At 54.0% G+C, this 22611-nt stretch overlaps 1 protein-coding gene and 1 long non-coding RNA gene across 2 annotated transcripts in view; both read right to left on the bottom strand.

The window, feature by feature from the left end:
• The window catches only part of LOC137761619 (uncharacterized), a 210627-nt gene extending 204803 nt beyond the window's left edge, over positions 1-5824 (bottom strand). The window contains exon 1 of the long non-coding RNA XR_011073434.1: positions 5585-5824. This is a non-coding gene — a long non-coding RNA (uncharacterized lncRNA). The remainder of the gene's footprint in view (positions 1-5584) is intronic.
• A 6998-nt stretch (positions 5825-12822) lies between these two features.
• On the bottom strand, positions 12823-18130 carry HLX (H2.0 like homeobox). Its single transcript, XM_068538537.1, has 4 exons — positions 17086-18130; positions 16120-16299; positions 15193-15377; positions 12823-13433 (listed from the first exon to the last, which is right to left on the bottom strand). The coding sequence occupies exons 1-4, from the start codon at positions 17675-17677 to the stop codon at positions 12921-12923; spliced, it is 1470 nt and encodes a 489-aa protein (XP_068394638.1). The 5' UTR covers positions 17678-18130; the 3' UTR covers positions 12823-12920.
• Positions 18131-22611: the final 4481 nt, after the last annotated feature.

Here is a 22611-nt window from a genome sequence, read left to right on the forward strand (position 1 = left end):
CATGGAGAAGTTTTCAAACTAACCCAGAGTCATCTGAGCTGGGCTGAGCTATGAGCCCATTCTGTTTATGCTCTTCATGACCAGCTATATGAACTGCCTCTCCACCGTTTATTATCAGGAACTATTACCCCCTTTTTACAGAAGCAGGAATTGATGCTCAGAGTTAAGAAAATGGACCAAGATCATGAAGATAGTAAGTGCAGAGTCCAGACGCAAATTTAGCCTCTCTAGTTCCAATGCCTATGTCAAAGGTGTGACCTTGAAAATACTGTAAGGGAAGAATCTCAAACAGTATTGGCCTCAGATCTTCTTTACCATCTTAAAAACTGAGGATGCTAAAGGGCATTTGTTTGTGTGATTGTGTGTATTTATATTTACCTGTAGATTAGTTCTGTCCAATAACTTCCTATGATGATGGAAATATTCTTTATCTGCACTGTCCAATGTGAGAGTCCCTGGCCACATGTGGCTATTGAACAATGGAAATGTGGCTGTGGCTGAGGAAATGAATCAGTGAGGCTGAAATATTTAAATGAATATTTCATTTCATTTAAATTAATTTGAATGTAAATAACCACACAGCACAGGTATAGATATTAAACTAAGTGCGCTAGAAGTACATCTTGAAATGTACTAGAACATGAACACATGCCACAGGCCATCAGAGCCATGACATCACCATGCCTAATGGGACTTTCGGGAAACTCCATTGTACACTGGCAAAAAAGTCAATAACCTTTTATTGTGAAAATAGTTTTGACCTCAGGAGTTCTCTGAGAAGGTCTTAGAGACCCTTAAGGATCCTGGGACCACACTTGGCGTCTTAAAGGACTGACAAGAAGAGCTCAGCTCGTCCATGTTCGGGAGGAACAATGCTTCATCCACCCTACTCTGGGGCTCCACCCTCCCTTTGAGGGAGACTTTTGCCTCATCCCTGCCCCCGTAGTTGGTTTCTCTTGCTCATAGACCCAAAGTCCTCAATGTGCTAGAGCAGGCAGGCAAGAGACCAAGGGCCCAGTCTGGATCAACACAGAGGACCTAAGGGAAGGAGAGCAGAGACGGTGGCGGGCTTGCTGCAGGAGAATTTTCCCTCTGAGGTTCCAAGACTCCAAGGCAGTGAGGATCAAATCAAGAAGTAGAAAGAAACGCAGAAAGTGAAATTCAAGATGCTGGAAAAGATGGAAAGGCCTCTTCTCCCTGGGGTCTCCCCTTCTCCCCTCCTTCCGGCAGGCAGGAAAGAGAAGGCTGTTCCAGGCGGGGAGGAGAGGACTTCAGAGGGTCTTCTGGGGCAACTCAATCATAGAAATTATTTTCCCACAGACGAAGCCAAGAAAATCTTAATGGCTTTTTCCTGATTGAGGAATAAATCTATTAATTTATGGCCCAGCCCCAAACCAGTTGTGTCAACCCCGCCCACCCCTTTAAAAAAAAAATGTGAGAAATGCTTCAAAATCCCACTTATTTTCTTGATTGCCATCTTCTCCCTCCTATTTCTCGTCTCTCTTTTTTCACTCTGTTCTTTCATACTCCACCCCACTCCTCTTACTCCTACCTCTTCACCGATTTTCCAATAAATTGCCATCTTTGTCAACACCACGTCCCTATCCCAGGATGCACCCAATTCAAGGTGCTAAAGTTTCGGAGGTGCGACTCTTCACTTTCCCCACGCAAAGTAAAGAACCACTGACAAGAATAATTAGGTGTCCTTGGAGAGACGCTGTAATAGCAAGGCACTCCTGCCTAAGTGGCCTTCTGCATCCCGGAGCGTGCATTTTAACCAAGCCTGGGGTCTCAGAGAGTTTCCAGGTACAGAGACCCGGGCCCAACAGTAAATCAAAAGAAAGCAGAGGGTGGAGAGAAGCCGGTGTCAGAGAGACTCACAATTACTACTGCAGTTAACACGCCCCGCGGGTAACTGCTAGATGGCCGGTATTTATGGACTCTGCCACCCTGCTCGCCTGACCTGGAGGGCCCCAAACTCCCACCGCCAGGGTGAGTGTCTCACCCCTCTGCAGGAGCACTAGGAGTGGGAAAACCGACTCTTAACTTTCTGTGTGAATTCAGCGCCCTCGCACCTGCATGACTCAATACTCGAGATAAATACTTGTTTCATTGGTACTATAGATGATTTAGATAAAGTAGGCTATGGAAAGAGGGTGATGTAAATTACTCCCGACCCCACTTGCTAACCACGTGTCCTTCAATGAGTCCATTAAATATTCTTTGCCACCATTTACTCATCTGTAAAATGAGGATAATGTAAGACATCACCTAACTGGAATTTGGTAGAAAGCAAGTGAGTTAATACATATGAAGTTTTTAGAACAGTGCCTGACACAGAAGCAACGCAACAATTTACTACGTGTCAATTGTAAAGTTGTTCCCGGTATTACTGGTTAAACTGTGTTAAGCCAAACTCTCCTTACAGGGGCTTGGTTATGTGGTTACACTGCAAGACACCAGTCCAGGTGACAACATGAATAAAAGGACCTGCCTTGCTCTGGCCTCAGTGTTCACAGTTCCTGTGCGTCGGCATGGTCCAGCCTGGGAAACTGTGGACACATTTGGTGCTAAGCAGGCAGCAATGAAGTGTGAGCGCTCAGACCTCTACCTAGTCGCCCCGCGTTGGCCTGCCTGCCCGGCCGGTTGCGGACCATCTTCGTGCCTCCACTGACACCCAAGGACCCAGTTCTCATTCAATCTGGCTTTTATTTTTATAATTAATTTTTATTGGAGTATAGTTGCTTTACAATGTTGTGTTAGTTTCTGCTGTTCAGCAAAGTGAATCAGCTCTACGTATACATTTATCCCCCTGTTTTTGGGATTTCCTTCCCGTTTAGGTCACCACAGAGCATTGAGTAGAGTTCCCTGCCGTATACAGTAGGTTCCCATTAGTTATCTATTTTATACATAGTGTATATATATCAATCCCAATCTCCCAATTCATCCCACCACCATCCCTTCCCCCCTTGGTGTCCATATGTTTGTTCTCTACGTCTGTGTCTCTACAATCTGGCTTTTTGATGGGCCCTTTTATCTGTCATCGGTGGAAGGGCCGAAGACGGAGTCTAGGCCTCGACGTGACACCGGGCGTAAGCGACACCTGGAACCGGTGACCTGTTCGCACTGCGGACCACGCAGCCCTACACCGGGCTTACAATCCCACCCGCACCCAGGGCGCGATTCCCAACCTCCAGTATAGACGCGCCCCCGGCGCAGGCCTCTGAGCAGGTTTCCTAGGTTTGAGCCCACCTCCCGCCCGGACTTTCGTTTTCAGCCGCTCCCTCCAGGGAGGTTTATGGGCTTAGCGGGGCAGGAAGGAGAGACTCGTGGGCACCATACATGGCCAGGCGCCTGCGGCCCCAGTTCGCGGCCTCGGCTCGTGTGGCCCCATCCTGCTGGTGCGCGGGCCTCTGGAGCCAGAAAGTGTACACAGACCATAAATTTCCCGCCCCGCCCAGCGCTGCGCTCCGAAGCCGGGGTCCGCCCGCCTCCCGCCGCCTCCTGGCGCCGGGCCCCTCATTCGGGCCCGAGTGGCTGAGACGGGCGGCAGAGCGCTGCTGGTAGCGGCGGCGGCGGCTGCCCAGGTCGCCTCGCTGTCCCGTCGCCGCAAGGGCAGCACAGCAGCGCTAGGAGTCCGGCCACAGCCTGCAGGAGGCTCCTCTCCGCAGCCAAGGAGGTTGCGGTGGAGAGAGGGAGCGGAGCGGGAAGGAGGCGAGGCCTGGGGGAGGCCAGGAGAGGATGGAAAGAGAAAGAGGTGACTGAGCGCGGAGGGGAAAGCGCCTTTGAGTTCAAGACCGCTCAAGTCTGTCCAGCTGGAGGTAGAGGGAACAGTCAGTGCACGTGGCAACTGCCAGTCGCTTAAAGATGTTTTTGTAGTAGGCCCTCACCTCCCGCGGTGGTCATCCTCTGCCTACCCGGAATGCGCTCTCCCTGGGGGTGAAGCGACTGGATTCTTAATAGATTTCTATGTGGTTGCATCTACACTCACGATTTAAGGTGGGTATTTGATAGAATGATCCGAAAAGGTCATCAAAAAAGAGAGCAAAGCTTTTCTTTGAACTTTGAACTTTTTCTTTGTAGAGTGACTCACAGAAGCCCACCAGTTCAGGAATTGTAGCAAGAAACTTGTGGGTTTCTGAGTCAGAGGCTTGGCCACGCCCCCTGCCAGCTGAGTAGGTACCAGGATCAAATTACCCAACCTCTACCTCTTACTCATTAGGAGTGGAAGAATAGTGTCTTCCCGCCCAGCGTTGCTGTGAAGGTTAAATGAGATACAAGATTTTCAATTCCCGCTTAAAGAGTGGAAGAGGATCGTGTCTGTTTCCTCTACTTTCACTTGCACGCTCCCACCGTGGGTGATTTCAAACCGCAAATAAAGGCGCGTCCCCAACCAGGAGAGATTAGCGGTGTGATGATGGTAGTAGTGGTGATAGTTTAATAACAATTTCCGCTTCTTGAGCGGGAATCTGTTTACCAGGATCACTGTGGCCCTGCTCTGTGTCAGGTATGTTCCCCTAACGTAAGTAGAGGGGATACTGAACTGCCTCCAAGTTGCTAAGCAAATTGACTGACAGGCATCGTGGAAGAGGATTCAGTAAGCAGGATGGGTCTCCCTACGACCATTCTTCTTCGATAGGAAAACCGAAAAAGGTGGGAAAGAGACGAGAAAGAAAGGTTCCGGCTGCTAAAACTTTTGGTTCGGAGGACACACTTCCGGGAGCCTTCAGATCGCTGCAGCCGGAGCCGCCGCCAATCCCTAAACCAGAACACGCCCAGCACGGAGTCGGGGCTCAAACCATGGGCGCGTGCGTTGATGGATGACAGGGAGGCTACGGGTGGCCCGTGGGTCACAGACACATCGCCCTCGGCTCCTGAACAATGCCTCTGGGGTGGATGGGCCCTTGAGGGTCTTTTATGTTGTTTTTAGGGGCCCATTCCTTTTTTAAAATCATAAAGTAAACCACTGCCTTTCGGTACATTTTGGTTCATAGACAAGGCTGGAGTCCACCACCTCTGGAAGGGCCAGGTCGCTCCTCTAAAGTCACACACCCTGCCCCTTACGTTGTCCGCCTTGATCGCCCCAGAACCGAGCCAGCGTGGCCCAGCTCCTCTTCAAGACCTGAGTGGAACCTTGAACAATCTCAGAAGCAACGGAAGACCCGAGCGCAGGAAGAGGAGAAGGAAAAAAAAAAAAAAAAAAAAGGGATGCCCAAAGCAAGCGAGGAGGAGAAGGGAGAGTGAAGACCGAAGTAAATAGGAAAGTTTAAATCACACTCGTCATTCAATGTCTAAACTGTGTATCTGACCCCTTTCCTTTCTAGCTTTTCACCCCATTTGTTCACCCACAACCTCTTGCTGCCTGTGCTGACCTCTGCTTGTGCTGACCTCTCTTGGCGCGCAAGAGAGGTCAGCACAAGCAGCGGGGACTCTGCGGGAGGCGGGGACAAGGGGGTCTGGCTTAGATCGCTGCGGAGGACCCGAAGCAGCCTTACAGGGATGATCTCCCGGGCGCTGCCCACCCGCGCGGTGCTGATGTCTGGACCAACCCCGGCGACGTCGAGGCCCGAGGGCCCACACTGACCTTGGACTGGGTGCTCGGCCGGCGGGTTGAGGATCTGCGAAGACAGAGGACCCGGGACCCTCCACTAGACCCAAAAGAGTGGCGAACGGGGCGGAGTCAGGCGACCCCCGAAAGCCTGAGGCTTCGAGCCGGGTCTGCGCGCTGGGGGAGGGGTTGGCGGGGAGATCAGCGCTGAGCCTCCTGGCACTCCCTTGGAGGGCGTGCACGGCCTGTGATTCTCTCCATAGAGGGATCCAGAAAATGGCCGGATGCAGCGACCACTGCCTGCGGGGATCGCGAGATAACGCAGTCTTATTCACGCATTAGTTCATTTGCTCGTTCATTTCGTCATCCGCTCTTTCCTGAGCTCCCATCACGTGCTGGGAACCATGCGGTGTGCACTCTTCACCCCGATACCGACAAACACAAATAAACAGCCCTGACTAATCAAAGTGAGGCTGAAATTCACTGACCCGAAAATCTCCTGAGGCGAGTTGCGGGTGGGGGCGCGGTGAGGGTAACTGCGGAACCCGGCGAAACAAACGGGCGCTGCTGCGCAGCAGGCGGAGAAGGCGAGATGCAGACCCACTGAAGCCAGTTCATCGCCCCTTCTTTCCAGCTCTGCACTGCCCTTCCCGGCGCCCAGAGATCCTCCCGCAGCCCCAGCGCCCCGCGCGGCCAGGCCAGAGTGGGGTCCGGAGAAAGCCCAGAAGGCTTTTGGCTTCAGTCCTGGTCCTTCTGTAGACCGCTAGCAACGTGACTGTGGACGAGTTATTCAACTTACAAGATAAGGCCAACGGTGCCCATCTACGCTCAACACTAGGATGAACTTGCGCGAACAGCGTTTCGTCAGTTGTATTGAGCACAGCTTGTGAATTCGTTTTCTCGTTGCTCTGTGATGGCCTTAGTATCGGGGACACTTGGGTATCCTCAGCCAGATGCTTGGTGGCTTCCAAGTCCACATCTCCCGGGGTCACCAGTCGGTAGCTCTGTACTTTGTTCTTAGCGTCCTCCTGTGTTTACAGTGCTAACCAGGCGATCATATTGTTCCTGAGACTCTACTGAGACTATAAATTACCACAGGGGCCACAGTAATTGTGTTATTCGTTTATTCAATAAACATTTTCTGAGTAGCCTTCCCTGTGCCGAGCGCTGCGCTAGGTGCTAGAATTTCTGCAACCGCGCGCATAGGGTGCCTTCCGCCACTTAAAGGGGCAGTTGATATCGTATTTCCGTTTCGAACACCCTCCCTCTACGCGATTAGTTAAGAACTTAATAAAATTCCTGAAGTGCCATGTGTCCTGACATGATCTCAGCAGCGGGCACATATTTTTGCCTCCTTGGACCCCTGACACTTGGTTAAGCTTCCCTCAGAGCCAAAGTGTCAGAAAATTCTAGCTTCGTCCCCTTCCAACTCCCAAGGAAAACTCCCAACCACAGCTGTGGGCACAGAGGACAGTGCCAGGAGTACCAAGAGGAAGAAGTGCAAATGGGTATCTCCTGAAGTCTGGGTCTTCGAGGCAACCCCTGCTGTCATCCAGCAGCAGGTCCAAGCACTCTGGGATACTCCTTAAAGGCTTTCCCTCCCCCTCCCCAACCCCAGGGGGACACTGTGACTGCACACATTAAAAGAGCCTCCATGTATGGATTTAATTTCCTGGAGAGTAAGGATTGTCATGCATTTTTTTTCCAACTGTGCAAATACTAATAAGCACCTCAAATACTGCAGTGAATAAACGAGTGAATGAATTTAATAACATCTAAGCCTACAGCACTGATTGTATGCCACCCACTCTTCTCATTTCACGTTTAATAACGCAATTAACCCTCAGCAATTTATAAGTTAGGTAACTTTGATTATATCCTACTATACAGATGAGGACACTGAAGCCAATTGATTAGATAAATTTTCCAAGGTCTCGCGGTAATTGGTGAATGAATGAATGAATGCTTCTTGGGCTAGCTTGGGTTCCCCTATTCCGGCTTGGGATCAGGCTTCCGCGCTCCACCCGCCGGCCTCTTCCCATACCCGCTCCCCAGAAAGAGTCGTTGGGGTCACCGAAGCCGCGAGCTCTGAGCGTGCGCCAGGTGATGTAGCCGCTGTTCTTGATCTGTGGACTGCGCAAAAGAAGGGTGCTCAGTATCTACCGCGGCTGGGGCCAGTCCAAGGGCAGGGAAGGGAGGAGCCAGCGTGGCGGCTGTGGGGCAGGCGCCGTCAGGCCTCGCACCCCGCGTCCCGCCCAGAACCCCAACTATCAGCAACGACCGACGAAAACGGAAAAGCGCCAAGGATGACACAGACTCCTGTGAGCAGGGTGTGGCCCGGGCCCTAGACACTATTAGCAAAGCTAAACCTGTACGGAGAGGGCGCAGGCTGAAGGGCAGGTGTGTCAACCCCGGGGGAAGCCCAGGCCTGCGATTCCTAGAGGATCCTTCTCCTTCTTTGGCACCTCAGAGGCACTAACCCCATGGCCCAACCGAGTCCTGGCACTCACTCTCTAGAGGAACTTGGGCAAACGTCAAGACTCCCGCCCTCCGTTGCCTCACCCTTTAAAATGAAGTAATCATACCTGCGGGGACATTTAATCTTCGTTCCTAAAGTGAGTGAGGGCAAGGCAGCTAAGGAACCCAGGGACCTGGGGATTCTCCAAGCTCAGAGGCCCCTCGAGCCCGTCTGGGCAGAGCCTGTGCTCCGTTAGAACCCGGGTGGACTGATATCTTAGAAAGTACATCCCGTGTAAGTAGTTGGAATTCCCAAAGGGCACCGCTGCAGGGGTGCGCGCTGCAGGTTCTAATATCTGTGCGTGTGAGAAGCCGCGGAGAAGGCGGATCGTTCGTCTTTGGGACTCCGGCCAATCCCATCACAACCTCAAAGGTGAGGCTGTGAGCCAGACATAAGCACAGTAAATCGGGGTGTATCACCCCCAGGCTGAACACCTGCCATTAAAGTCCTCCTTAAAACCCAGCAGTTGCATCTTCACAAAGACCACAGTGTGTGCAATCCCCTTACCCCTACCCCAGGCTAAACGGGGGGGGGGGGGATTCGAGGGCCCTGAGCCTTTAGGGCCCTCTCGAGCATCTTTAAAGTAGTATCACCGCGTCGCACGGGGAGGTCTGAGCTCTCAGTCCCTCTACCAGCTCTTCCTTCTTAAAGAAGGACGAAGGTGGAGGGGAGACTAGGGCGGGCAAACCGGAGGAGGGTGCGTCGACCTCAGCCTCTGACTTCTCATTTCTGGCTCCAGAGCTGCGCCAGGCGCATCCTGCACTCCGAGTCTGTTTAAAGTCCGCCACTGCTTGAGGACTTTGGTGGGGTCAGATCCGGGAATAGGTTAAAGCTCAACAGGTTAAAGCGCAAGTCTAAAACGCCCGCAGAACATCCCCTGTTGCAGGGCACCCCAAAGCTCCCGGAGGCTGTGGCTACGGGAGAACCCGAGGTCACCTTCCCGGTACGTCGGCTTCTGGTACCTAGAGCAGGAGGGACCAGTAAGCCCGGCACTCAGAGCTCACCTGCGCCAAGCTGGCCGCAAACTAGAACCCTTGCCCACACCCCACTTCAGACCCTAGTTAGAGGGAGTGGCCACAAAAAGATCCCAGAGCCGCTCGTTCCCTCTGAAGTTTGGAAGGATCTGTGACAACCGGAGTTTGAGCAACTGCCCCCCACCTCCACCATACGAGCGAATCCTTGCTGGAGAGGGGGGCGGGTGGAGACAAGGGATGATCTTCATTGGAGGGTATGCGGGCCACAGCCTCCGTTAGAAGCAAGACCTCTCCTTGAAGTGCCGCAGGATGGGACAGTTTTAGCCTCAGTGGGGACAGGACGGCGACGGCTACACGCTCCCAACAACTCCCGGCATCGCGGCCCCTGCCCACCCTCGGCTGAGGCTGACAAGCGCAGGGGAATGCGGCGCCTGCTTTCAGTGGCTTAGTCAGCGAATCTTGGCTCAAGAAAACTTTTCTAGAGACAAGCGCCCCAGGCACCCACACTGGCAGAGGAAGGCGGTGTGAGTCTCCTCACTTTGCTTTGCCATTTGGAGGAGAACGTGGAACTTTATTTGCGTGGCTTATCCACAAAGTGCTGAACTAGCCCGTCCGCGTCTGCGTTTCTGTGTGCTCTGAGGGCCTGTATATTTGTATTTGACCTACGTGTGTAAGAGTGGTGTGTATGGCGTGCGTGCACCCGAGGGGCGTAGCCGATCCCCCTCGAGTCCCAGAGAGGCGCGCGCTGCTCGCCCGCCCTCTGCGCGCTCAGAGCTGCGCAGAGGTAACCTTGCTCGGAGGGCTTGGCGCCGCCCGGACTCCGGAACTGGCGAGGCGGGGCCCTGCTCTGGGCAAAGAGTTATTACTGCTTTCAGCAAAAGGCGAAGCCTGGGGCGGGGGCGCGGGGGTAAGGGCGGGGGTCGCGGCTCTGCCCTTCTCTGGAGCCCGGGGCCCGGGCGCACCCGCCTCGTCCAAGCCCCAGCTCTGCGGGCCAGGGCCGGCCTGGGGTCCGCGGACCTGGCGCGCTCGGCCTTTTCTTCCGTGTCTGCGAAATCTCGGTCTTAGTTCAAGAATTTCTAGCTTCCCTGGCCACTCTTGCTAGCATCGAGCGCCCTCGGGAAAATCCCCTTACACAGGCCGAGCGAGCAGTCCCGGGGATGACGCGGCCTGGCCCGAAATGCTGCTTTTCCATCCCGCCTAGACAGACCCTCCGACCCGGCAGCTTTCCTTCAAAATGAACTTTAAACTTCTCCCGGGCTTTTGATACTCCGTTCCTGATGAAAATGTGGAAGAACTCCACAGCCCAGGGAACAGACCCGCTAATGTTTCACGGGGAAAATATGCAGGAAGGAGAGACCGGGGTGGCTGAGGAAGGGGCGCCTCCTGTGACTACCCCCACCCCAGGAGCATCCTGACTCCCGATGGCCCATTTCATTCCCAGCCCCTCAGCTCCACCGTGCCCTCTGGTCTGGTGGACCCTGACTGGGGTAAGGGTGAATTCTACCTGAAATCACATGCCTGAAGTCCCTGGGCAAAGTTTTCCTTCAGTTTCAAAAGCCCAGGACCCAGGCAGGAAAATGCAGCGCGGGTTTGGGAGCATGAGTATCTCGTGGGCCTCGTGAGGAGGGGTAGCTGCGACGTGCAGAAAGCACCACCCCCTCCCCAGCTTGCCTTCCCAGCCAGAACTGAATTCTAGTGCCTCGAAATTCGATGTTCCTGGGATGTCCTGGTTTCAGTATTTCTGTAGTGGGAGGAAATGAATTTTGGAAGTGAAAGCAAAATAAAGGTACAGAGAGACTCCTACAGTTCAGGTAGCAAAGCCTGTGGTGAGGAGGAGTCATCCTAACCCAGGGCTGGGACTCACAGCAAGTGTGGAGACTGCAATCACCCCAAAACATATGCTCCATTTAGGGATAACAGCTGGCTGGTGTCCCCATTTAACTTGAGGTCCCTTCTGGGGCACTTTACCTTTCTCATCTTTCCTAGGCCAGACCACCCCAGTGGTTCCTCTCCCCACTGTGCACATACATTTCTCTAGGGGTTCAGCTCCACTGGTGGGTTGAGTGGTTCACTTCAGCAGGGAGTAGTCAGCCTTGCATCCCTGGGCTGCACTCTGGGACTTGCCCAGGTGACCGGCTGAGCCAGGCCAAAGAAGGCTAAATCTGAGGCCTCTACTCTGCCCTTGGGCCCGGAAGTCTAGAACAGACGTCTTTGTGCTCAAACGAATGGGTCAAAATGGGGAAACAGCTAAGCCAGACCAGGGAGCTGCTAGGAGCCTTCTCGATAAGGCCAGGGGTCTGGAGTGGGTCCTAGGCTTGCTGGCCTCAGCATCTACACAGGAGCAACACTCTCTCTCCCCAACGGGTTCCATGTGACAACCAGCTTCCCATAATGGATGATGGGCCTGTAAAAGGCCTGTGGCTTTGCCCCAGCTCAGTGTCATATAGACCCGGGTGATCAGGTTTGTCCACAATGTCTATTTGATCTAAAATCTCCTGAAATCACTTTTTACCAACTCCGAACATTTCGTGGTTTCCAGGGAAGGGGGCATGGGTGTCTCGGAGAGAGATTTGATGCTTCAAGATTTCAAAAAAAGAGAAAAAAAATGGAATGGTCCATCCCAGTAGCAACATGGAGGCAAAATAGATGTGCTATATTCCAGTTGCAGTGTGATGGGGAAACTGCCTTTCATCTCACCCCAGCTTGGGGTGGGGTAAGATTTCAACTGGACACCTGTAGCGGCCCAACTGCAAAGGAAGATTGTGTGTGTGTGTGTGTGTGTGTGTGTACACGCCGATGGGGGGCAGATGGTGTGCGGTTTAGCAGATCCTTCACTGGCCAAATGTGAGCTAGGAGCTCCGAGTTCTGGTTTGGGCTCCTCCTCAAACTTGGACAAGGGAAGGGACCTTGAACAGATCACCATCCTGCCCTGCAAATGTTTTAGCAGCTTTAAAGCTATCTCAGGCTCAGGCTTCCAGCCCTAACCGCTGTGATCTGTCTATTCTGTCTATCCTTTTCTCCAGACACCACAAACCTGCTGCGTCCCCCTACTCCATCCCCAGGCAAGGGGCAGTTTGCGCTGGAATTGCCTCTCTAGTACCAGCTGTGGCTAGACTGACCCTGTCCCACACCACTGTCTTCTCCACCCAACTCTGCTTAAGCTGGAGCTGCGGAAGGCTGGTGTGCACCCTCCTCGCGTCCTGACTCCAGCTGGGGAAGCCATCTGCCCGACAGGCCTGACAGATTCTATGGCCGACTCAGCTCTCAGGCCACACTCAGCGTTGCGGTTTGCCCGATCAGAGGTGCTTAGCGCGGCCTACGAGACCTCTGAACTGGTGGAACCCCTAAGCCCCGGCGCCGATCTCTGCAGCAAGGTGGCTCTGAGGTTGCAGCATGTCCCCCCGAAACTCTAGTCCCCCACCTCCAGCTGCTGGGACCTGCAGGGTCCCGGGGCTAAGGTCCGGGTCGGAGATTCCAGACCCTAACGACCGCATCGCCCCAGCAAGCCAAGCGGCCTTTACAAACCATAGTAAACATTTTATTTACAAGTCTGTGGCATCCTAAGTGCATCGCGTCTTTCCGCCACGACCCCTAATGCGGGGAGGACTGTTTAGTCCAACGCTTCACAGGGCGAGCTGCTTGTATCCAGGCAGAAGTGTTCCGCCGGCGCTGGGAGCCTGGCGAGAGGCACTCCGATTCCCCTCGGCTCTGGGCGGGGTGGGCTGCACCGGCCGGGGCAGCGATGCGCGAGCTGGGACTCCGCCGCTGAGTCTCCGGCCCTGGTCCCGCCGCCACTGGAAAGTAGGCACAGAATCCAGCCCACACTGGAAGGCTGGGAGCCTGCACGAAGGGCCCCGCGTCTCCTCCAACCTCGTCCAGTCTAGAGGCCGCCGAGCGGCGCCGGGGCGGGCTCGGGGCTTTTGGGGGCGCTGCCAAGGGCTGGCTGGGGCGCAGGGAGCAGCTCCGAGGCGCCGCCGCCGCTGCCGCTGCCGTGGCCGCCGGAGCTCCCGGCGCCGCCGGTGCTGCCGCTACTGAGGACGCCGAAGTTAAAACCGCCGCCGCCGCCGCCGCCGCTCCCCGCGCTGCCTCCGCTGCTGGCGGCGAGGAGGGCGCCGGCGGCCGAGGCCTTGATGACCGTCGTTTGGTGCAGAGACCGTTCGGCCCCTTCAGTCCGCTCCGTGTCGCTGGGGGCCATGTCCAGAGACTCGGAGTCGCTACTCTCGCTCTCAGCCTCGCCCTCCGAGCGGCTGGGGCTCCGCTCCTCCTGCTCGCCGTCGCCAGCCGGGGCTCCGCCCGACGGTTTCTCGCCAGCCTCCTTGTCTTTGTCCTTCTGGGCCTGGGCCTCCTTGGAGTGTCGCCACTTCATCCGCCGGTTCTGGAACCACACCTTCACCTGCGCCGCGCCGCACCGCACCGGGAGACAAGAAGGGACACGGAGGTGAGACGCAGGCTCGCTCCTATCCGACTTGCGCGCATCCCGGAGCACTCCCAAAGGCGGGAAAGCGTCGCTAGTCGTCCCCAGCACCTCTACCACAGGCCAAGTACTGTGCTAGAAGCAGGGACCGAGAAGCAGCCCAGGGAAACCATGAGGATCACCAGAGATCCTCGCCTAGGGAAGCAACTAGGACTGTTTCTCAAAATGTGGCCCTCCGACTTCTAGCCTGCAGTGACCTGGATGCCTGTTGCAAAGGCAGATCCCTGCACCTTGCCCTCAAACTAGGGAGGATCAATGCTCTAAATCGATGCTTCTTAACCCCACTTGAGCCAGGACCCCCCCTCCCACGAATCTGATTACAATTATGGACCCCTGACCCAGAAAAATGCACATATATACCCAAGATTTTGCACACAGTTTCAAGGGTTTGGTGACCCAATGTTAAGAATCCCTGCTAAGTTGGCCCCCTCCTTTACTGCCACTACCCAAGGCAAGTCCCTACAAAAACAATTCTTTTTAAGGAGCAACCGTGGAAAACAAAGGGGGAAGGGGGTTCAAAGAGTTAATCCCAGTGGGGTGGAACACCAATGGACCTTCTATAAAAGAGCATTCCCTTGGCATGTGTGTACTCAGACGCTGATAAGGGCCCTGCCCCTGCCCAGGATAAACTAATCCTTCTGTGGGCTCAGAGAACACTGGAATTAAACCTGTGCAAAGTGGAGGAAGGGGGTAGGGATGGGGCGGAGAATCTATATAAATATATAATCCCCTGGGGGACCCAATGCGTTCACACAAGTTCCAGCTTCCCTTTTAAAAATAACATCCACAGCTGGTGGAAAACGGCTGGGCTCTTCCAGTGTGTGTGCTGGGGAGGGGAGTTGTGTGATGGAGGACAGAAGCACCCAGGGAGCAAGGGCCATTGTGGTGAGGTGTTCGAGAACGGTGACTCTTCTATTTTCAAAACTTAAAAAAAAAAAAAAAAAAAAAAAGGTCTTGAACTTGAGAAAAGAAAAAAATATTGAATTCAGGCACAATAGATTTGCTATTTGAAGATTTGTCTTGGGAAAAAAAAAAAACTCAACTAGGCAGAACCTGGTGAAATGCTCTTGGGCATTCTAAGAAAATCTCTTTTTCTTTCTCTTCCTCACTTCCCCCTCCCATTATGCCGTTAGAAAATCGGACTGACTGTGGCTGCTCCAAATGGACTTCTTGCCCTACTGGGGCTAAGTAATTCCGTTTGAAATAATGTTTTCACTTCCTCACAACTGGGGATTTCACAATCCAGCAGCAGCAGGAGGAGGGGGAGGGAGGGAGGACAGGAGGGGGAAAAAATAAACAACAACAATCTCTTGACTTTGGATTTTTATCTCTTCTGAAATAAACTGCCTCCTACAGCAAATCGTGCTACAGTCGAGTATATAATTATTATCTCCTGCTGCCTATTTGCTTTCTCGGCAACATGCTTTCGCTTGTTGGCCAAAATAAACACGCAGCGCTTGTTGACAAACCTCTTTGGGGATGGGCTATTCTTTCCGTCCTTCTCCCCCACCCCTTCCTCTCTCCTGTCTCAAATTGAGAAGTCCACGAAGTCTCCTGAAATTCGAGACCTAGTGTTTCCACCGCAAAAGGAGAGTCAGCCGGCGGAGGGGGCCTTGGGGCTAGGCTGAGAGCTGCTGCCCGTCCAAGGGGCTGTGCATCGGGGCCAGAGCTGGCTTACCTGGGCGTCGGTGAGACCCAGCATCGCGGCCAGCTGCTTTCGGTCTGGCTTGGTCACGTACTTCTGAATCTCAAACCTTTTCTCCAGACCCTTCCTCTGCAGGTTGGAGAAGACCGCCCGCGACCACGAGCGCTTTCTCTTGTACGTCTGCGGCATGGTGTCCTTCGTGAGAACAGCGTAGGGACCTGCCACCATGCAGGAGCAAGAGAGAGACAGGAGGACCCAGTTAGTGCCCTGTCCGCGGCCTGCGCGCCTGGGGCTCACCGTGATGCCTGAACTTGTTTTACGTTAACAGTCGGCTCTGAAAGCCCTTCACGCAGACACAGAATGGCCTCTCTCAGGAGGAAATGTACGGCTCTTAAGACCATAGGCGGAAGGCCTAACGCGAGTGTGGAGTGGAGAAGCCCGGCGTTGCATCGATTAATTCCAAAGTAAAGACGTAAACCGAATGCATGCTAAGAGCAGGCGAAAATGCGCCTCGGCCTAAAGGATCTAAAGATGACAGCCACTGTGTGTGTGTGTGTGTGTGTGTGTGTGTGTGTGTGTGTACTCGCATCCATGCCCATCGGCGCAGATGGAACCTTCCGGCAAATGTTTGAGGTCGTTCCAAAATGAGTGTATGTTAATAACACCACCACTTGCTGCATTTTCAAACCACCCTCTCGGGCGAAAAGACTAGGGAAACCCCCTCAGCCCACCCGCTCGCCCACAGTTTCTTCCCTCCCCAGGCTCCCCACCCCTTAACCCCGGGAGCCGACCAAAGAGTGAGCTAGCTCACTGAGAAATCTTTCGGTTTCTCTCCGGACGTGGTAGCCTCCCGCATCAACTCCGGGATTGCTACACCTCGGTGGCCACGTGATACTCCAGTCCTAAGTGTTTTGGCAGTCGACCTACCCGTTAGGCCGTCGCTCAGGAGGGTTTCCGTACCTGGAAAGGTGTCTTGAAACTGATGCTGAACTGAATTTCTCGGGTTCGAGCTTAGGGGACTCAGGATGGCAGAAGCCTCGTTAATGGGATCTAGAGACGCGAAGAACTGGCCGGTGGAGGGCTGCAGAGCGGGGAGGTGCATCCCCGCGGGCCGCCCGCCGGTTAGCAGCGACGTGAGATCTGGGGACGAGGGAAAAGAAGCGCTGTTACCCCTCCGGCAAACCCACACTCACACTCTCTGGGACTTGTTCGTCTCCTCCCCCACCCCTCCGTTCCGTTTTCCTGAAGGGAAGTGGTGAGAGACCTCTGTCTCCGTGCCGCCGAGGCGCCTCTCTCCTGACAGTGGCCCAGGGGCACTGCACGAAATGTTCCTGTGTGTCCCACAGGTCCACGTCCACGCACACAGCTAGGAAGGACTTCAGGTAAAGAGGCCTGAACGAAGTCACTTTCAGGTGCCTTCCAAGAATTCCACAGACCTAAACTGTCCCTCCAAAGGATCCTTCACCCTGCTCTCTCCTCTTGGGAGTTTAGAGTCAATATTGTTCATCTATATTCCTTGGGTGGAATTTCACTAGAAATCAGACCAATGGACGGGAAAGTGTTCCCCAAAAGGGCTTTTCCTGCCAAATAATGTAGTTCTCTTTGTAGATACGTGATTAAAGAGACAGAGAGATGATAGTCATTTTAGCTAATATTTACACCAACCGTTTTTATGAATGCTGATTCTGTGACATGTGTTTTTAAAGCATCTCTGGGTTCTTCTTCCTCCATTTTTTTTTTTAATGTAGAGCAGGTGAGTTTTAAACCTAATGTTTCATAGTCTCCTTACAACTCATTTTCTTCTCCCTCATTTTACCGATTTGTCCTTAATTGTAAAAACACTCAACGGAATCCCAAATGGCCCAGGGATCGGGGAGTGCGTCAGTGCCCTGGTCAGAGGCCTGCAGCCTCTCGCCCAAGACCTACCTCTCAGTGTGTTGCCTTCCTTGACTTTTGGGTCAAATTCTGCAGACAAAATGCGGTCAATTCCAAATTTGAGGTCCTTGCTGGAGGGGGCCGGGGCGGAAGCGCTATGGTGGGGATTCGGGACCAGCCGCGACCCGGAGGCCGGGGGCTGCAAGCCTCCAGCCCGGGGTGGAGGCGGAGGCTGTTGCTGCTGCGGTTGCTGCTGCTGCGGTGGCTGCTGTGGGTGATGGTGGTGGTAGGCGGCTGAGAGCGGGGACAGCCGCGGAGGGAAGCCAGCCGGGACTTCGGAGGGCGCCACCACTGGGGTGGGTCGAAGCGGGGATCTGGCGGCAGCTTGAAAAGAGGCGTGCGGGTGAGCCGATCCCAAGTGCGCGGTGAGGGCAGCGGCCGAGGCCCCCGCCAGACCCTCCGGAGCCGCCCCCGTCTCCCCAACGCCGGCGTGCAGGATGTCCGCGATGCAGAAGGAGGGTTTCTTGACGGCGGCGGGGTCCAGGGGGAAGGAGCAGCCGCCCGGGCCGGCGGAGGAACAGTAGGCGGCCGACCAGAGGCTGAAGTTGGACGCGTAGAAGGGAGCCAGCCCGGCGGCGAACATTCTGGCGGGGTGCACGGAGCTGCCGCCGCGGCCTGGCCGGGCCGGGTGGGTGGGTAGGTGCGCGGGGAGGGGCGCGCTAAGTCCAGGAGGAGGCGGCAGCCCAGCCGGGGATGATCCGCTTACTCTTCTCCGTCCGAACTGAAGGGAGGCCAGGGAGCCCTAACGCCACCGAGGGAGGAGGCGAGGGCCGGATCCCGGCCGCTCACGGCCTCGGCCCCTGGCCTCACTTTAAAGGCGGCGCGGCGCCCGCGCTCCCCGCGGGCTGTAGGCCAGCGAGGGGTGCTGGAGCGGCTAGGCGGGCGGGGGCCGCGGCTCCACAAACGCCAGGGAAGCCGGGGAGACAGGAGCCGGGCACCGAAAGAAACACTCAAACAGCTAAGCCTTAACAGATGAATTTAAAACAATAATAGTCCGTTAGTTTAAAAAGAAAAAAAAAAGTAATAAGAAGAAAAAAAAAACTCCTCTCTAAAAACTCCCAAAGTTTTGGCAGGAGCTTTCGAGTCAGACCCAGGGTAGGACCTCGATCCGAGCGATCATTGGCCATCCTGGCGACCAATGGGAGCGGGAAGTGGAGGGGAACTGGGAAAGAGGGCGTGGCCCGCCCCTTCGGCCACGCCCCGGCCACGCCAAACTGTTTGCTGCTGCCGCGTGGGCTGTGCTTGGTCGGGCGCGTCCTTCTCCAAAGGGTAGGGGACCTCGAACCGCGGCTCCAGGGAGTTCTAACTCCCACTAACTTCTGCAGCTCCGAAGCGGCACCAGGCGTGGAGAGTTGGTCACAGCGCTCCTGGAGCTCGCGCCTAGGGAAGCTGGTGCTCCCGCAGATTATCGCGGGTGCAAGGCCCGCCTTCTGGAACGCTGGCGGCGCCCTAGGTTTCCCTCCTGTTTACATCACTCGGGCCAGATTTTTCTCCAGTCGGCCTTTATCCCGAGAGTCGGTGTCTTCTACAAAGCTCCGTCCTTCGTGGGTCCCCGCCCCCACGCTGCCCTGCTTTGCTCTCGCGCGGGACTGCGGCGGCACTGGGTCCGCTTCCCTGCCTCGGAGATCCTCAGGGAAGAGAGGAGGGGCGGTCGCAAATTAGCTGTATTCCGAGCTGTCACACACACTGACAACTTGAACCAGTAACTTTTCAAACAAAATAAGATGGATGTCTCCGAATGTCTCTCTTGGACGCAGCCAACCTGAGCCTCGGAGACAACAAAACAAGCAGCCATCCGAAACCCGGGAGAGCGGCACGCGCGTCCCCTCCTTTGCTGCACCTTGTAGGAAATGTCACTCTCCCTCCTCCGCCACATCCCCGATCACGTGGGGTCCATTGTTTTGCAAGGGCCCTCAAGAGTAGATTTCCTTGGGGTTAAATACTACTTTCAAGGCTGTGACTATTTCTCCAGGGAACCCCCTGGGCCTGGTCGCAGGAGAAGCTGCAGTGGTGACCGACGTCTTCACTTCGGACTTCGGGTCTTCAGAGCGCATAGTGGGTGTAGTGCGGGGTTTTCTGCAACACCAACATCTCTATTTTAAGAATTCGTTCTCTTTTAAATTATAGTCAGAGTGGATTTCCCCACCCCTCTCCCAAACAAACCACAGGCCACCTAGATGAGCTCTTCTCGCACATTTTCAGGAAGAAAATAAAATAATAATAAGAATACTGAAACAGAGAAATCTTTTGTTTTCGATTGTCCTAATAAGCGTCTCCTAACAGAACAGCATCTTCTGTGGCGTTTTCCTCCCCAGACTTTCAATATAGTTGCAATAAAGCTTCTGTGGCTTTTTTTTTTTTTTTTCCACTTCAGTATTTACAGGTCTTACGGAAGAAATCCAGGAAGGCAACTGAATTTGCCATGCCTATCTCGAGTTCAGGATTCGGGCTAATGAATTTGGTTTCTAGCCTCTGGTTGCAGATGCTGTCATTTTAAGCTTTTGACTATGTCCTGGAAAGTATCAATCACTGATCAATCATTTGTGACCAGCCAGCACTGAGAACAACCGCCGCCCCCCCTGCCCCCCACACACACCAGCTTCTGTCTGTCTCTGTCTCTCCCTCCCTCTTTTACTAATGGGGTTTCTTGCCCTGCTTCGTGCAACCTCAGCCCCGACAGAGGTGTTATGTCCAGAGATGGAAAAGAGGGGGGTGATCTGCTGAGGTGAAGGGCACCTGGGGCGAGAGAAACTCAGGCAGACCAGTCCTTCTGTTTCTAGCCAGAGGCCAAGGGGTAGACAGGCATAAAGCCACTCGAGGTGTTGGACCCTCCTTGAAAGGCTCCAGTGCAGGCTTTGCAGGAAAAGGCTGAGGATTCTGGCAAGACTCCTGTGGGAGGGCGCGGCCTCAGTATAACTTCACTGCCCTCGGGGAAAAACACTAGCGCGAGCTTGGTAAGGGTGGCCTTAAGCCCTCTCTTCCTCTCTTTTCTGGTGTCACTTCCAATTTCGCTGCAAACATTGAAACCGCGGCCTAAGCACAAACTCACAGTTCGAAAAGAGGCGCTAATATTTAGGCCTCACCCCCGGCAGCCGGCCGGCAAATAAGACGCGACCCTCGGGAGTGGGTGCGGGGTACAGGCTGGGCGGAACGCGGGCTCTCCGGCTTTCCAGCGGCGTCCACTACCCGCCTCTGCAGCATTTCAAGGCCCCGGGCAGGAGGCAGGAAGGGTGAGGACAAGGCCCGAGGGCGACTTCTCCCCCGCAGACTCTTAGCCCCGCCTCCCGCTCCTCTCTCCCGGCAAAACCCACGGCTTGGTTGTAAATTGCAACTTGGCCCGCGAGCCCTTCTGCTCTCCCAGACTCTCGGCTTCATTGCAACCGCATCAGCACCACCCAGACCCACCCGGAGCTCCCGGAGGGAAACGCGAAAAAGGAAACCTTTGGAACGACCTCCTGCCTCCCCTCCACACTCCTTCCCAGGCCCAGGCTTCGGCTCTGCGGGCCCCTCTCCCTCTTTTGAGTCCGCAGAATCCCCTCCTCCTCCTTACTCCACCCCCACCCCTCAGAACCAAGAAAGCAGCAGGAAACGCTGGACTCGCTGGAGTTCAGGTCATCTCCTGTTTTTTGATGGGCTCAAACTCGGACTAAATGAGCGGATGTGCCTGCAAGATTGGTCTCAAAATAGAAGCGCCCTTAGTATTTTAGGATACTGCAGAAATCCTTATTTCTTCCGGAGAAAAACTCTATAATGACTCCTAGCACTTCCCCTTTCAATATTTGTGCAACTTTATCTCCACCGACAAGTTGCTCGGGTGACGCAAATCCGCCCTTGTGTATTACAACTACCAAAATAAATGCGCGGAAATCAATTCCCTTCTAGCAATGAAAATATAAATATACAGCTGCGACTTTCCCCTTTAATCTTTGCTTTCCGAGCGGCTCCGGGCTGTGGCGAAATTAACTGGTCCAGAGCAATTGAGACGGGGGGGGGGGGGGGCGGGGGGCGGGGGGGGTGGGAGATGGGGGGAGGCCCTGGGGGCAGAGGCGAGGGCTCCGGGGGCCTGGTAGCCGCGGATTCTGGGCTCCAGCAGGAGTGAAGAGGGCCTGACTAACCCGAATTAACTTGAGCTTAAATGTGGCTGCACAGTCCTTTGCGGAATCTCAGACGAAAAGACGACTTTGTCTGAGGTTGCATAGCTGCACCGGCAAATTACAGTTGACAGTAGAGCAACAGAGGTAGTCGTTTATACTGAAAGGTTAAACAGCTTTGGGTGGGGGGCGCGCCAGATGGGGAGATACCATAATAGCAGGGGTTTCAGATCAATTCTGATGGCTGTCTTTAATGTTTACACCCTCCCCTTCTAAATCAGAGGTTTATGCATTGAAGGGAGAGATGGGTCTCATTACCCTTTGGTTGTCCTGTCTTCTGAGTCTCCATCCTTAAATCACCAATGCTTGGGAACACAAATACACACCAAATGAGCATAAAAGCTCAAGAAGAGTGAATGTTGAGCTTTGCTTATAACATAACTCTTCAAGGACTTAACCTGTCCAGATGTGCTTTCTGCTTTTGGACTCTGGAAAAAAAATAATGTACAAGCTACACCCCCCAACACACACCCTTAATTTCAAATATTCATTCAAACAAAGAAAGAGATGGAAATAATTAAATATTCAGTCAGAACGAGGAGGAAGCAGCTTACCTAGCTATCAGGATATGAGAGGTTTGCAGCAATGTAGGAATCTGAGTATATTCTGCCTGTCATTCTGCCAGCTGAAGATTTACAGACTGCTGGGCCCAGTGCTTGCTTTTAGCGGTCAGTGCGGGCCTTCTCTTCCTTGTGATGCGAGATACTAGAGTTTAGGGCTCTAGAGAACACACGCAAACACACACACACACACACCTTGGATTATTCTAAGTAGGCCACAACTCCCTTTTCCTGGAGACCTTAGTTATTCCAGAAGTAAATAAAGTTCCTGAGTTTTTTGAAGATAGTTAGACTTTGATAGGGGGAAGGAAAGGTGAATAACAATGTGGTAGGACCGCAAGGTCCATAGCCCCTTGATTTATTGCTTTTCCTTTTCTCATTTCCCAGGTGAGGCAGACTTACAGGTGGCCATCTCTTTACGTGGCCATAGCCCTGCCCTTGACCTCTTGCCAACAGATCTGGCTTCAGAGCTGCAGACAGCTTTTCGGGTCTGATCCCATTTGCCCTTTCTCCTCACAGAGTTTCTCACATATTTCTTTTTCCCCGTTAATAGGATATACCACTTCACATACATGTACCTTCTCTCTCCCTCTTCCTCTCTTACACACACACACACACACACACACACACAAACATGTGTGCACACACCCATCACTGGGGATCTTAGAGACTAGGGAGGAGGGCAGGACGGCGGTTTGGGGTTTGCTCCCGTTACAAAAAGCTATATCTCTGTCTCTCCAAGTCACCTCTCCACACCTAGCCAAGAAAGACCTCAGACCTCATAGAACCCATTTCCACATGGCACA

The sequence above is a fragment of the Eschrichtius robustus genome, chromosome 3, assembly GCF_028021215.1.
Source record: "Eschrichtius robustus isolate mEscRob2 chromosome 3, mEscRob2.pri, whole genome shotgun sequence".
Lineage (NCBI taxonomy): Eukaryota > Metazoa > Chordata > Mammalia > Artiodactyla > Eschrichtiidae > Eschrichtius > Eschrichtius robustus.

What these genes read in the sequence shown, in the direction of transcription:
- HLX (XM_068538537.1), bottom strand. Translation starts at nt 17,677, where the DNA reads ATGTTCGCCGCCGGGCTGGCTCCCTTCTACGCGTCCAACTTCAGCCTC. An exon ending in GTTTCAAGACACCTTTCCAG is followed by an intron (nt 15,378 to 16,119) that starts GTACGGAAACCC and finishes GCATGGTGGCAG; the next exon opens with GTCCCTACGCTGTTCTCACG. An exon ending in TGGGTCTCACCGACGCCCAG is followed by an intron (nt 13,434 to 15,192) that starts GTAAGCCAGCTC and finishes GGCGCGGCGCAG; the next exon opens with GTGAAGGTGTGGTTCCAGAA.